Source organism: Hydra vulgaris, chromosome 03 (assembly GCF_038396675.1).
Source record: "Hydra vulgaris chromosome 03, alternate assembly HydraT2T_AEP".
Classification (NCBI taxonomy): domain Eukaryota; kingdom Metazoa; phylum Cnidaria; class Hydrozoa; order Anthoathecata; family Hydridae; genus Hydra; species Hydra vulgaris.
Genome location: NC_088922.1, coordinates 27,970,369 through 27,987,500, shown reverse-complemented (window position 1 = coordinate 27,987,500; position 17,132 = coordinate 27,970,369). Strand labels below are relative to the sequence as shown.

The following is a 17,132-nucleotide window of genomic DNA, read 5'->3' as shown; positions in this document are numbered from 1 at the left end:
TATGAGAAATGTAAATATTTTACTTTTGCATGCCATCTAGTTTTCAATATAAAAGGTTATTTCCAAAACCAGCATTAGTCGACAATTTAATGTCAGAATTGCTTACTTCATCAACATACAACTACACTAATCTTTAACTATTTTAATAATTAATCACAGCAACAATATCACCAATAAAATTAAAAAACCAATATGATGTAAAAAAGTTTCTCATATTCTTAAAGTGGCTGAACAAATTCTCACAACAGTCAATATGATTGATTGGTTGATTGAATGATTGGTTGATTGATTAATTGATTGAATGATTGGTTGATTGATCTTTTGAGAAAAAAAGATTAAGCAAAACAAATCAAATTTTGAAAATTATACTTTTATGTCATAAAAAAAGCAAAGCTCAACATTCCATTTCTCATACATGAGTCTGAATTTATTACCTAAGTATAAAGCAGAACTTAAAATTTCCCTGTTAATTATCTCTTAAATCTAATAATCACAGTCTTAACAAGTTGATCTATTGTTAGACACCAAACTCCTGCTTCTTTTGTTAAAGTTATTTCACACAGAACACTTCTGCAGTTTGTGGTTGATAAAGTTATTTTTTTTTACAATTATATCTCCTACTCCTGTCACTTCTAATTGCTTAACTAAATTTTCTTTTCTTTTGGAAAATGGCATCCGTGTTTCAGGTTTTTAAAAAACTCTGACCCTTTCAACCATCAATCAATTATTCTTACTATTATTAGCAAAGTTTTTGAATCTTTAATTTCCAAACTATTACTGAATCATTCCTTCCTTACCGCAGTATTAAAGTTGTCCTTGAAAGACAATATTCTCCTTCAATTCCAATAGATTCATGGATGCCACAAGATTCCATCCCTGATCTTATGTTGTTCCTTGTCTATATTAATTATCTTCCTGATAATCTTACCTCTAAAGAGATGCTGATGACATAATTACATACTCTTGACAAAAAGTTTTCATTTGATCACATAGAACAGGCAGCCAATCTTGATTGTGATTAAACCAAACTCAGTTGTATACTGCTAACAATCCTCGCATTATTGGTAATATTTTTATATTGAAGAGTGATCACAATCTTACTTAGTGTTCTAATTTATGTTTTCAAGGACCATTCTTGAAAAGAATAGAGTTAAAGAGTAAAGAAACAGTTGACAGAAGAAAAGTTGCAGGTTGTATGAGTCAAGAAAACATGAATATAGTTGCATGTTGTATGAGTCAAGAAAACATGAATATAGGAGAGAGATCTAAAGAGTTAAAGTGCAGGGAAAAAAACTAAATGAATAAAAGTTTTTAGAGTATGCAAGAGCAGATACTGTAGAAGAATGAGATTTGCTGAATGACGAGTTAGGCAAAAATAAGTTTTGGTTGATGGAACTAGAGATGATAGCTCTTTTGAGCAGCAACCATGATAGTATTTGGAGAAAAGAGAAAGAGATGCAACTTTAGGACAATGGGCAGAGAGGCTCAGGATTGGCAGATAGAGCAGGTTCAACTATGCTTACAATGCATTTTTGGACTTTGTCTAGAGCATCATTGAAAAACCAGCCCAACATGACAAAAGTATTCCATACATGGTCGAATAAGAGATTTAGTTAGATTTGTATATTCCAGTAGAGCGAAAGTATTGAAAACCAAATATATTTGACAGTAAGTTATTTGACTCACAATGGGATGTTAGAAACTTGTTGATCAAATAATCAAAGACCTGGTTAATAAGAGATAGAAGACTGATTGGACGATAATTGTAAGGGTAAGAATGATTGGTCAATGGAATTGGTTAATCTGATTGGTCAATGGATTTAGAACGGGTCAATCTGCAAAGTTTGCTTTTTTTGATAGTTCTCACCATTTTTTTATCCTGATTTCATTCTCTACCTCTATAACTCACTTATTCATTCCTGTATAAAATATTGTTTTTATTTTTGGGTTAGTTTTATAAATGTCCTTTTTCTTTTAGACATGTTAAATAAGTCTAAAATACATCTTGTGCCAACTGGGCAACAACTAAAATATAATCTTGCTTAAATTTTCATGCAGCAGTTAAAAAAAAATCCTTTAACTGCACCTGAAAAACTTTTACTTTTTTCAAAAATTGCTGCTCTCTTGTCTTTTCAAAAATTCTTTGGAATTCTCTCTTGTCTTTATACTTTCCTAACTCATACAATTTACAGTTTTTTTTATTCAAAAACCTTTAAATTGTATGCAAAATTTTTCAAGTTATTATTTTTATATGTCCAGTTTTGACATTTTGGTATTAATTTTAATTGATTAGTGATTTGTGTATAATGATTGGTGTGCACCCATTTCACTTTTAACTACATTTAAAATATTTTCTAAATTTTTAGTCAACTTTTGTTAATTAGTTTAATTTATTATATCTATTCATGTAATAAATGTGTTAAACAATTTTGAAAAGTATCAGCTATTTTATTATTTTAACTATCAACTTTATCTAAACTTATTAAAATAACATCTTACTCCTTTACACTGTCTAAAGATGAACGCAATGGTATAGTATATTCCTCCATGCTACTTGGATTATCTAGCATATGTTGCCAAACTGTAACTTCTTCACCAAATGAATCATACTTTAAACCTTCAAGCTTACCCAAACCCAATCGAACAGCTCCTAAAAGAAGATGTTCACTTCCTTTCTCGTAGTCCCAAACTGAAAGTTGTAAAGTTGAATTTTTTAAAGAGCTCAAAGATACTTCAGAAAAAACAAATTCATTTTCCCAAACAGGGTTAACTGTATCCATTGCAACTGATGTCTTGAATTTTGGAAAAGTTAAGCCAGGACATATAAGAGTCCTAAAGAAAAGTTGGAGCAGAAACTCATGCATTATATGCATTTAAAATATTATATGCATTATAAAATATTTATAACAAAATAATAACAATTGTAATATTATTTAATATTTCTCAATATAATTGGACTCAAAAACAGTGAAAATTTTTTACTTTTATAATAATAATAATAGTAATAAATAATAATAATAATGTATATAGATATATATTATTGATGCTTTGGGAATTTTTTATTTTTACATCAGCTTATGTTTCCTAACTAACCCTTATTAACTTCTATAAGTTTATTTACTTAAATTTGTAAGTTTATTAATTTAAATTTATAAGTTTATTAATTTAAATTTGTTTAGCCAACAGTTACATAACTTTAAACCAGTAAAAGCACAAATGCATTAAATAATACTGGGTATGGCAAGCCCTCCGGCATATAAATTATTAAAAAATGTGCAGCATGTTTGTTTATGCCATACATCGCCTATAGCATACATTGTTTTTAAAGAGTATAAAAAACAGTGAGAAAGTATCATTTTACAAAGGTAGCAATTGAAGTCTATTAAATATGTCTAAGCACGTCATTAGAATAAAATTTATAATAATTTTTGAGTTGCTATAATTTATCATTTAAATTAAATAAAAATGAATTACCAGATTTTGGTTTAATATTAATTTAGTTTTTAAGCCATTATAATAACAATTTTAATAACTACTTTTTAAGGGTTATTCAACTAACAACGTAACTTTAGGAAAGGTATAAAATAAAAAAAGGCCAATGCGAGGAGAAACAGGTTGAGCACAGTAATCGAACTCTGAATTTTTTGCTTACCAGAGTCTCCGAGTCCCTAAAAATTGACTTTGCAACCCTGTGTGTGTGTGTGTGTGCGCGTGTGTGTGTGTGTGTGTGTGTGTGTGTGTGTGTGTGTGTGAATATATATATATATATATATATATATATATATATATATATATATATATATATATATATATATATATATATATATATATACATATATATATATACATATATATATATATATATATATATTTATATATATATATATATATATATATATATATATATATATATATATATATATATATATATATATATATATATATATATATATATATATATATATATATGTATATATATGATTAAGCACTATAAATCTGTCTGAATAAAGTTAAATTTATTGTAGTTGACTTTTTTTTAAAACAAACTCGATGCAAATGAATTTCTATTTACAATTAAATTTATGGAAAAGTAAACATCAAAAAAATTTATATCAAAATTTTTATTAAACATAATTATTTTTAGAAACAAAGCTTTAGTTAAATCACTAAATTTTACTAGAGAAGTTCCAACTTCTCTAGGATAAAAATCAACTACAATAAATTTAACTTTATTTAAAGTGTTAACTAAAAACTTCAAGAATGGCTCTTAGTTAATTTAATTTTGCTTTTTTTTATTACTTCTAACAACTTTTTAATATTCCAAAAATTGTTTTATATTTCAGAAACTACATTTGAAGATGTTTAAAACAATCACATCTTGTAGATGAAACTTGACCAATAAAATGCTAATAAAGTGACTTTAAAATAAAGTAAAAAGATGTTAATAATCAAAAAGGAATATCTTGTGTAAACTAAGTTTAAGACTCTTTTGTTGTTTTTTCAAGTCAAAAGTGTTTTGGCAATTTTTATAAAACATTTTAAAGCACTTTTTAAATTTGTTGCAAAAAAAAAAATTTTGAAAAAAAAAATTTTTTTTGGCAAAAAAAAAAAAAAAAAAAGAAATATTTTGCCTCATGGTATTTTAAACATATATTCATTGCATTTTAAACATATATTCTTTAGCTGAAGCAACAATATTTAGAAAAAAATCCTAAAATAATTTCTCTAAAGATTTTAAAGTGTAACTTAAACATTTTTTGTTTAAGATCAATTCTTGAAGAACAATTAAGTACAAGTACCCATTTATTAAACATTAAATTCCTGTAAAAATCAAACATTTTTTATTCCTGCAAAAAATTTTCAATTTATTTGTATTTTTTACAAGTAACTTGATAACTTGAAGCATTTTTTTTGAGCAGTTTAAGTTTGTTCATAAAATACTTTAAACCATGCAATGTGTACAAAAAGATTCATGTAATGCGTACAAAAGATTTATGTAATGTGTACAACAAGATTCATGTAATATGTATTATGAGATACATGTAATGTTTACAAGAAGATTCATGTAATGTGTACAAAAATATAATGTACACTCTACTTACACTTTACAAAATGGGTTTGAATATCCTTGCTCTGTAACTGCAAGAACGTCATGTGCTCTTTTTACTTTCACCAAAAGTGATCCTTTGGTTAAGTCAACAAGTTTATATTGATCATTATTTGCTCTAGGTGATGATTCAAATCTGAGATTAACAACAACTTTTCCAATAAATTTAACTTGTACTTTGGTAACTACCTAAAAATATGAAAACAGACTAACTCATAATAAAAAAATTAATAACTAAACGCACATACATTTGATTCAGTTCAGATTAATAAATATTTCTTAAATTTAAAAAGAGTTAAAAGATTTATCTCCACTATTTTTTCTTTGTAATGATGAGAATCAGTCCCAAGTTCTTTATTTGCCAAGTATTTCATAAATTCATTCTAGTACACATTCACCTCATTATCTTTATATTCTAAGAGCATGATAGTTATAATTCAAGATCAATGCATTATGATGAGATTCTTCATCCACGAGGATGAAGAATTCAGGGTCCATCAAACCATTATGCTGAAATTTTTTTTTAATCAGATTTGTTTCAAGCTCATTAACAGTTGCCACAAAAAAAATCAATTCAAAATTTCATTTTATTATTATTTTTTGCCATAAAAAAAAAAAATATTAATAAATTGAAATTTAAATATATTTTGTAAGAGGCAAATTTTTTTTGAAGAAAAGTTTTTAAACTTTATCTAAAATATTCAAACTTATGTTTATATAATTAAATACATTTAAAACTGCTACATGAAAATTTAAACAGATACTGTGCTCTGCATGATACGCATAACTTAATAATAACCTCAGTTAATATATAAAAAAAAACAAAAAAAAAAACACATATGGAACAGAAACATATGCCAAATGCATTTTCTGTTACCTTTGTTTGAAAATATCTTACAAGACAACTATGACCACAATTAAGGTAGTTAAACTTTTTATAAATAACTCCTAAGTACAAATAATAAGTAACTAAAGTGACTTTGATAATACAGTTTAAATTAAATTCACTTCATATGCATGACCAAATCAGATCAATTTTGTTAAGTTTTACAACTGCCTAAGACTTAACTATAGGGGTGGGAGTTAAGATTAGTTTTAGTCTAACTAAAATTAGTCGACTAACTTTTTAGTTAACTAAAATTACCTGACTAACTTTTTAGTTCAAATAAAATTATAGTCAAATAAAATTGTTATTAAAATAAATCGTTTTAAACTAAATTTGAATATTTGTATTTTTCCCCAGCTCGGAGATAAATGCCCATGAGGTTGTTGCAACTGTTTAAAAACACCCAATTGGCGCGAAATGTAAAAAAGACGCCATTTAGGCAATTAAATTAAATTTGGTACGTTTATTTACCGTCTTATTTATTAATTTTTTTATGTGCCGCGCTCTATAGGTAGTGTGTAATAATAATCGCACATCATGAGTACTCTCCCCTGGTTTATTGCAAGGGTGGAGTAAACCTCCAATTTTCACCAAAAATCTCATCGATTTCAATTAATTACTTTCCATCCAATCTACGCTTTTTTCCCCCAAAACACCGACCCCACCTAACAATTTATAACATAAAAAAAATCACATAAAAAAAAAGGAATAATAACCGAAATAAAGCAAAATTTAGTATGATAAAAAATACTCAAAAATATGAAATACAGAAACAATGCAGTAGAAACATTTGACATTCTACTACTTTTTACTAACTACTTTTTTTGTACACTTAAAAATAATAAATGAGTAATCAATAAGTCCTATCCCTCTATTAACTCTCCCTCAATCTACTGAAATCTTAACATAACCATCGCAACAATTACAATAAACAAACTATGAATATTTATTGTTGTATCTTCTCCCCCGGCTATTATAACCACAACACGCTGCAATAAGCCAGGCAGGGCCGTACTGAACTACTAATACGTGCAACTAAAAAAGCTAATTTTACCAATGAAGGGTTTTTTTTTAGATGCCAAAATTCAGTTTTGAATTTCAGTACCTACTTCCACCACCTCGTTGGTACGACCCTGTAGGCAAGCGAGAGTATCACCATAAACCCAGAATGTAATCGTTTACAGGTTATTATGTGAACATTTTTTTTGCTTTCAGAGTAGAGTTGTTTGTCGGTTGGCAAGACTTGTAAAATTTACAAAGAATATTTGGTATTCGCATTTAAGAATGTAATTTCCGCAATTTAGATAAAAATTTATGATAAAAAATATTAAATAATACCTGTTGAATAATGAAACAATTTTATTAAGTAGCTTTTATTAATAGCTATTAAGGTTGCTTTTTAAACCAGAAAAATGTTTATTACATTTTAATTACTTGAAAAATGCAATGCGTAATCTATCATTTTTAAGTACTTTTTTGTTTTTTGTTATAAAAAAAATTATCATAAGTTTTTTTTATATATTCATTAATGTCAAAAAACTACTATATATTATTTAAAATAAATATCTATAAAAAAGAATTTCTTTTTTAAAACTGAAACTATTATTTTAAATACCACACCTCTATGAGAAAGTTTAACAACAACGTCACCTTAGTTTCTGTTAAAATATGATAGCGTTAATGTTTTTATCAAAGTTGTTTCCACTTAAATGATCACAACTTTTAGCCCCAATTGATTAACTGTTTTCGGTATATTCTACTTTTCTTTAAATACTCGGACTATTCCGGTCATTTTTTACACAATCTATGTCATTTTTAATCTATTAAGAACCAGTAAACAAATAAATAACAAAGGATGGGTTTTACAAACTTTGAAAAAAGTTCTACGACATACAAATTTCTTTGAAATGCATAAGTTAATGTGTTAACAATTTTTTTTTGGGTCCAAAAAATACATTAAAACGCAATACCTCTTACTTTTGCAATCCATGGTGGTTCAATAATTTGAGTCTTAAAATATTTCATTCAATATGTAAATTAATAATATAAGTTTGATATATAATCCGCAGATATCCGCCTGTTGTCTAATAATGATTTTTACACGTTTCATGCAGGGGGGGCCATCAGTTTAATTTTTTTTTTTGTCTTCAGGATCCAATCATCTTGTGTTTTTGCAAAACATCCTTTTTTTTGACATCAAAATGAACATATAAATACTTGTAGTTTGCTCTATGTCTAGAAGTTGCCTAGAGTTGATTTTTAATGATGTATATTTTTGTCATTTTAGCAATATATTTTTTCCTTTTGTTTATGTATATAGTTTATTATGTAGCAATGATCAAATTATTGCTCAAACAGCGAGAAAATTGTGTCTTTACCCATTTTTTTACGTTAAAATAATTAACTTTTAAATTTAAAACAAATAAATTAAAAAAACTAAGAAAAAATTTTTTCAACAAATTTGTTGCATTGTTTATAGCATCCCAGGTTAAATTATCTTTTTGATAATGAAAGAATTCTATAAATCTGACACACCACTCATTTACTAAAAATTGCATAACTAAACTCGCCCTATTCTTTGTTAGATTTAATATAAAGATGCAGTAGCATAGCGAGGATTTTGCCCACTGGGTAAAAATAAATAAAAAAAATTTTTATAATAAATTTAAAAAAATATATTTTTATGTAATAAAGATTTTTTTTGCTTTTCTTGTCTCTTTGGCTCCCATTTAAGCCTTCACGCCCTAGACAATTGCCTCTTTGCCAGCTCTCCTCGCAATGCAACTATAAAAATCTATAACACAAAAGAGTTTATAAAACAAAAGAGTTATATCAATAAAATGAATTAGAAAATAATTATTACTAGAAAAAACTTCCATATTACATTTAATATATTTAAACTAAATTAAAAAATTCCAAACTTTCGTACAAAAACATCAGAAAGTATTCAGTTGTCATTCTGTTTTGCTTTGCATACAAATTATTTAATGCGTCAGAGAAATGGCGCTCACTTGGTGCACTGGTAGCAGGTGTACATAAAATCATTGTTGAAATACAATACAATAATGGAAACACATGTTGATTTTGATGCCAAAAGTGTAAAATATTTTGATCATGTACATACAATTTTATATAACCACTAATTTCTTTTTTTGAATCTAAACTTATTATTTTGTCACTATCATTTCCTGAATCTTCATCGCCAAATGATAAATTAAATTTTTTTGATTTGATTGTCACTTTTTTAACTGGAATTATTTCACAAACTTTGTACTTTGGACTTAAGCAAAAAACAAATTACTTTCTACCAACATAAATGGAAGACAACAGGCAATTATGAGTATCAAAAGACTTCTACCAATCTTAATGCTATTTTCTTTTGACAAACTACTCATGTTTCGTTTCTTTTTCAGCATTATAATTTCATGATCAGCATTATAATTTTGTGATGGTAATCTAGTATACTTTTTGATGTTTTTCTTGAGTACTATTTAGATCTGTTTTAACTATATTCATTGCATACCCATTTTGATGTTTCCTCCTTAATTGAGTAGTATTCGTAATTCGTTTTAGTAGTTTCCTCATTGGACTGTGTATCAATTTCAATTTCTTTTTGACTGGATGAAAAACTTAAACTGGTTTTGCCACCATTATGATTTGGAGAAAACGTATTATTGTTTGACATAATTTAATAATTAAATTTCTTAAAAGAAATTTATAGATATTGTTTAGAAGAACTATTCATCTAGTATAAAGCAGGAAACTGTTAATTGTTATTTTACTAAACTAAATAACAACCGGTTTTTTAGCAGATTAACTTGGTTAAAACAGCTGGTATTTTAATAAAAAACAATTTCATACAGAATCAATGGCGAATTAAAGCATTTCAGGCCTTAGGCAGAAATACTTCAAAAGCATCATTTATTGACAACTGAGGGTCTTTTCAAAAGGACTGTTTTTATTATTTGCTTTTTTTGGTAGTTTTGCCCACTTCTCCACAAAAATGTCATGTCATGGCCCATAAATTTAGGCATATCACTACCAAAATTTTTTTGTAAGTTTTGGATTGATAAATTATTTTTTTGTTTAAATTAAATCATAAAATTACTTATATTAAACAATATTAGTAACAAAAATAATATATATGCTATTTAGTTTATTTTTTTCTTTTTAATTTAATACAGTATATATTTGTATATTTCATATTTATTTCTCATTAGGTAAACTAAGCACATTTTAAGCAGGCCTTAGGCAACTGCTTAGTTTATCTAATAAGTAATTCGATACCAAAGACATAATTAGTTAATTTATTTTTTTAAATTTTTTAAATAAATATAAAAGTAAATAGTTTAACATGATATTTAATTAAGCAATATAAATTAAATAAAAAACGTTAATTGTCTAAATTTTACAATCTAATTGTCGTTATGTTCACATAACTATTTTTATTATTACATATAGTTTAATTATAAATTAAAAACTATTTCTCTTGAAAAACCTGAAAAACTCTGAAAAGCCTTTAAATTCATGCGCTTTAGTTAATTACAACTGTAAATTGTAACTTACAGCAACTCATAAAGGCAAATGAACAAATACTTGGAGATCTAACCTCTTCACAACTAACGCATAACAAGATTTACAAAAATTGTTTTTGTGTAATAGTCATAACTAGGGAGTTTATATAATTTTTAAGCCAACTTAAATAATTTATTTTTTAATAAATTGCATTTTTTAAGATATTTCATTTTTAAAATGGTTGTAACCACCTATGTAGCTTACACAACCGGTAAAGTTGGTATCACGCCAAGAGCATTATTAAAATTGCTGCTGACTGGAAAAGAAAATGAAAGTCCTCGCTTTGTAAAATTTGTTGACCGGCTGGTCTAAAAGGTCTACATTTCCTGACTGACTTATCTAAAAAAGTCAAATTTGCCAACTAAATGAACTCAAAATTAATTGATGGAGTGTCACACACCCTCACAACCAACCATCCCACTACTTCACGCTGGCATCTCGTTAAATTTCTGAAACCAAAGAAAAAGTATTTTGATACTTTTTTATTTTTATGGTATTTTGTGGTACAATGATCATGTATTAACAAACATTTTTCGAAAATGTTGATAGAATTCTAATTAAAGTTCATGATGTCGTTTATATCAAAATTTTTGAAAAAAATTCTTTTTCTTTGGCGCCTCTTGGACATCTCTGCGGCCCTTAATACTAGTCCCTTAATACTAGTCTATTTAACTAAAAATAAATTACTAATATATTAATTGTACATATAATATAACTAACTTATATAATATAGTTATTAATAACTATATTATATAAATTAATTATATTATATATAGTATAATTAATTTATATAATATAGCTATTAATAACTATATTATATAAATCAATTATATAATATAATATATAAACTATTATATAAATCATATCATATTATATAAATTAATTATACAATATAATTAAATTATATAATATAGTTATTAATAACCATATTATATTAATTAATTATATTATATATTTATTAATATAATAATAATATATTTTATATATTATTAATCCATAAAATAAATTATTAAAGGAACAAGTTTAGTGAAAGGGACAGTTTATCCAAGGCGGCAGATGTCCAAGAAGAGCCAAAGAAAAAGAAGATATCTAAAAATAAAAAATAAAAAGGTCTTTCACTGAAAATATAGGGAAATTTTGAGAAATAGGGGCGCCAACCTGGTTTTCTGTCCCAGGCGACGTAAAGGCTATCGGCACCCATGCTAGTATTATTTAAACTAAAAATTTAGTCGACTAATTTGAATTAACTAAAAAGTTAGTTGTCTATTTTTAGTTAGACTAAAAAGTCAAGACTAATTTGAGTTAACAAAAACATTAGTTGACTAATTTTAGACTATTAAAGTTAGACTGATAATTTAAGTTAACTAAAAAGTTAGTCAAGTAATTTTAGTTAACTAAAAATTTAGTCGATTAGTTTTAGGCTAAAAAGTTAGTCGGCTAGTTTTAGTTACGGTTTAGTTAGTTCTGATTTTTAGTTTTGGTCACAACACTACTTAACTATATAACTTATATAATTTCTCTGATGTGGTTATAATAAAACTGCAACAGACAAACTATATAACTTTTTTAATTTGTCTGACGTGGTTCCTAATTCATATAACTTGCAATCTTTCAAGTCATCTGTTAATCATTATCTAATTTTTATAAAGAAAATATTATTATTTAGAGATGATTTTAACAGAGTTTTTTAACAAAATGACACAAGTTCATGATTTTTAATTGTTGAAAGAAATGCTAATCAACGGCCACAAGCAGTGCACATGGGCCACAAGCAGTGCATAATATGTTTTATTCTAGTGTCTTTAAAAACAAGAATTGATGAATTGTAAATTTAACCTTTTTGCAAAAAAAAAAAAATTTTGATTCTTTTTTATATTTTTTATTTTTAAATACTACAATTCTGTAGCAATAATAAATACAACATAAAAAAATAAACAGCAACAAAAAATAAATAAATAAATAAAGAAGTTTACCCTCGCACACAAACTGTACCATTGAGGTAATGGATCTTCTAATGAATATCCAGAATTTATATATTCTTGTAAATTTATTGAAACTTCTCCAAGTAAGATATTCTTTGTGTAAAAATCATAGTGCCACACACTAATCAAACATGTTCTTGTCAACAGATCATTGTAATCCAACTTTTCAAACTAATAAAACACAATAATGTATCAAGGTTGTCCAGAATATAGTAATAGTGTCAAAATTGTGAACTTTTACTATTATGCTATCAATACTGTCTAAAAATTACTTTTACAGATCTTTGATAAATGATCCTCAAAGCCATGTGTCTACATCTTGATATAGTTTGAATTATGATTGCTAATTAATTATGATTTTTTTGGCTCTGAAATTGATCTTGAATATTGGTTATATTAAAACAATCTTAACTCCAAGTGAATGAATTAAGATGTTGTATTAAAAGAACATTAATTGGACATCAATATTGATTTTATTTGGAAAATGTTAACTGAAAGCAGTAAGTATGAGTGGTCACAGCAGAGTAGCAAATGTGAAATGTCTGAAGAACAAAAAGAAAATCTATTTTATGTCATTGGTAAAATAAAGAAATTAAGATTTTTGTCAGAAAGAAAAAAACATGATAATTTCAATTTTAATTGAATCAACAACAAGAAAGTAGAGCATATATATATATATATATATATATATATATATATATAATATATATATATATATATATTATATATATATTATATATATACCTACTATAGCATATTTATGTGAGCATTTGCTCACTTTTTTTGCTTATCTTAATCGATACGACTTTTTTAGAAAAAGATAACGAAGAATAATGAATAAAAAGATTGCTGCCCCAACCTAAACCCTCAGAAGATGTAGCAGCACTCCACTGCGAGTCAGGCTATTTGTCAGTCGATATATATATATATATATATATATATATATATATATATATATATATATATATACATATATATATATATATATATATATATATATATATATATATATATATATATATATATACATTTTTAGCATTGATAGTATAATAGGAAAAAATTCATTTCATACAGTTACAAACTATATTCTGGACAACACTAATACTAAATGTGTAAATATCTTCAAAAGTAAGATAAGATTTGTTATTCTATGTGTGTGTGTTTGTGTGTGTTTGTGTATTTCATTTATTTATATATACATATTAGGGTGACTCATAAAATTACTCTCACCCCCTAAATGTGTTCTATATACCAAAGTAACACTGGATTTAAAATTTTTTGAATAATAATTATATATAGGGGTTGCTCAAGACCCTTGCACATTGGCCAGAGCCCTAGCATTATTTAAAAAAACATTTTTTAAAGTATGTCAACCTGGGTCTCAAAAGAAGCAAAATTATATCAAATTTTTAAATAAAATATTATATTATTAAAAAAAATTAATTATTTATATATTTTCACTCTATAAAAAAAGATAAAAATTTAATTATCAAAAAACTTGTAAAAATGTACTTTTTTCATTTTTAGTTGAAAAACCATAGTTTTTATGCGACAAAATAATCATTTATATAAAACTATTATTATTTTTTAAAATTTGATATAACTTTCCTGACCTTCTTTTAAAGAACTCTTTCTGATAATATTAAGGTCCCATCCAAATAAAAAAATAAAATAAAATACCTAAATAAAATAAAATAAAACTTTTTTAAAAAATTCAAAGTACTTAGCTAAATTTTTTTACTTTTAAAATTTCATCAAATTCTGGATTTAATGTGTTCTTTTTAGGTTTTGTCTTTCGCTTGCCTCCTCGTTTTACATCTGGCTGTAAGTAGACTTTAACATAACTGTAAATATTTTTTCAAAAAATTTAAAACATTTTAACTTTTATAATATCACAATTATTATTATATATATATATATATATATATATATATATATATATATATATATATATATATATATATATATATATATATATATATATATATATATATATATATATTGCCCCTGCAAATCAAGAATTTAGATATTGAATTGAATCTTGAATCAAAAAACTAGTATATTTGCAAACCGAATCTAGTCTCAAATCTTAAAAGTTATCTCAAAGTTTTTTTTAATGTATCATCACAAAAAAAATTTACGTTGTGTTAAAATTTTACAGACAATTTTTCACATTGAGTTTAATCTTTAATTTATCTTCCTGACTTCTTGGACCACCTTCTTGGACCACCTTGAAGTTATTCAAAGACACTCAACCTCTATTCACATTGTAAAAGTTGTACACTACTAAAAGTAAAAAGTAAAAATAAAATCTTTACTTTTTGCACCTGAAACCATGGTTTCACCATTGATATTAGAGAATGGTAAAATATTTTATTGCATTTCCCTCAATCAAGTTGACTCATTCAAAAGAACAAATTATTGATTATACAGTTCATACAAATCAAGCTTCCTGCTAATTCCTGCCGGGTTTTTTTTTCCAGTATTCTAGAGGGCAATAATCACTATTTATGGCTTGCAAACATTTATATATATAGGTACATATATCTATATGTGCACATTTCCTTAACAATACAATCTTCAATACAGTTTTTTAAAGAACTTTTTTGGGAGAGTCTACATTTTTCAGATATTTTTTCCTAAACTTGATTAAACACAGCGCCAAGTAAATTTATTGGTAAATTTATTGGTAAACATTGTTGTCATTTATAAAATTTGCATAAAGAACCTCAGACTTAAGTTAAGTTAAGAGTAAATTTTTCCTAAATCAAACTGTGCAATTATGAAAATCTTTTTTAAAGCTGCTCATAAAGTTAATAGCTTTTAAATTTTTAATTTAATGATTCTAATTAAACTTTTAAAGTATTAATGTAAGATTTTATCAAACCACAGTGGTATCAATGTTAAATAGTGTTGTTGCATTTGATATTGGTTTTAAGAATGGAATACACATTTTTTGATAAAATCCATTGAAATTGAAGTATGATTTTCACATAACCAATTTAGAAGTTTAAATGTACTGTTAAACCCGGTTACAATATCAAGAGGTGGACAGTACTCTTGAAATTTAAGTTGATGTTTTTATAAACATTTCGGACCTTTTTTTTTTTTTAAACATCTTCGCTTCCAACAAGGCTGCAAGCAACCACTAATTAAAGTTGGAAGTTACTGGAAGAGAAAAAATGAAGATTGTAGAGCAAAATAATGATTGACAGACGACTTAAAGGATTGCAAATTATATGAATCAGGAAAGCAAGATGAAGGAAGCGAATTCCAAAGAGCTGATGTTCGAGGAAAAAAACTAGACGAATAAGCGTTTTTGGAGCACTTAAGAAAAGTCACAGAAAAAGGATGAGACTTAATTTAATGACGAGTAACACAAGAATGAATTTTAGTAGTTGGCATAAGAGACGCTAGCTTTTTAGAGCAGGACCTACAAAAAAAATGTTTAAAAATCTGCAATTTTATGTAGCAAGCTAATGAAGTTGCAGCTATATAATGATTAAAGGTGACAGCACATTTAGATTCTAATATTTCCGCAACTACTACTGTGTTAAATTTATTTTTAAACATTGTTTAAAATTTATTTATTTTACATGAAAGCATAGATGAATAGGGAGGTTTATAATTTTTATTAATTAGAGTTGAACAAAATTTTATAAAACTTCTACCAGACAAAGTCTATCTGCAACATTAAATTCCAATACAGCTTGGTCAAATTTTTAATTAAATTAAAATGAAATACAGGTCTTGTTATGGGCTTTTATTGCATAACAAAAACATTCAACGCTAATAAATGTAATTTTACACAGATTTGATATTTCCATTGTTAAAAGATAAATTGTGCCATTAGCATATTTTAAAGTACTGCATTGTAATTAAATTTAATTTTAAACTGCGTTAAAAATCATTTAAACTAAAATTACTGATGAAATCTAAATTTGGTATTTATTTTTTGTATTTAATGAAATATTTTTAATAAAGATTATAAACAACTTATAGATAGATTTTATCAGCTACCAATATTCATAAACATAATTTATGTTCATGAATAAATTACGTCAGAAGAACTTTACACAAATTTTAAATCCATTTGTGAAAAGAATTCTCTTAAATAAAAACACTTTCTTTTTAAAAGAAAAAAGTTTTTTATTTGCTTTCACATATTATATCTATGATGGAATTTTACATTCTTTTTAAACTAAATTTTACATCCTACGTTTTACTAACTATTTACATTCCTTCAAAACAAAATTTAAATTTTTAAAACCATATTTAATTTAAAGTCTTTTATTTTTAAAAAAGAATCTATATAAAATAATCAGTTTTTTTAACAAAAAAAGTTTCACTTTGTATATAAAGTGTATTGTGTGTTCTTTCCAAATGATTCCAGAGATGTGATGTTGTACATAAAGTGGTTTTTTTAACATGATGATAAATAAAAAGTAATAATAATATGGTGATAAATAAAAGTGTGAAATCATCATTTCACAAGCTTCTAGGCTTACGATTATTAGTTAATTGTAATCGTAATAGTAATATATACTTCTGCATAAATAATATTTCACAGGGTATTTATAAA

The 17,132-nt window shown here is 25.6% G+C and overlaps 1 protein-coding gene across 29 annotated transcripts in view; it reads right to left on the bottom strand.

Annotated features, from left to right (window-relative positions):
- Positions 1 to 17,132, bottom strand: part of LOC100208668 (uncharacterized) — a 120,980-nt gene that overhangs the window by 67,335 nt on the left and 36,513 nt on the right. For all 29 annotated transcript variants that reach the window (XM_065792836.1, XM_065792838.1, XM_065792839.1 and 26 more), the window contains 4 exons: positions 14,292 to 14,394; positions 12,542 to 12,721; positions 5,103 to 5,296; positions 2,500 to 2,832 (listed from right to left, as the gene is read on the bottom strand). In XM_065792836.1, the coding sequence (XP_065648908.1) occupies positions 2,500 to 2,832; positions 5,103 to 5,296; positions 12,542 to 12,721; positions 14,292 to 14,394 (810 nt within the window). The remainder of the gene's footprint in view (positions 1 to 2,499; positions 2,833 to 5,102; positions 5,297 to 12,541; positions 12,722 to 14,291; positions 14,395 to 17,132) is intronic.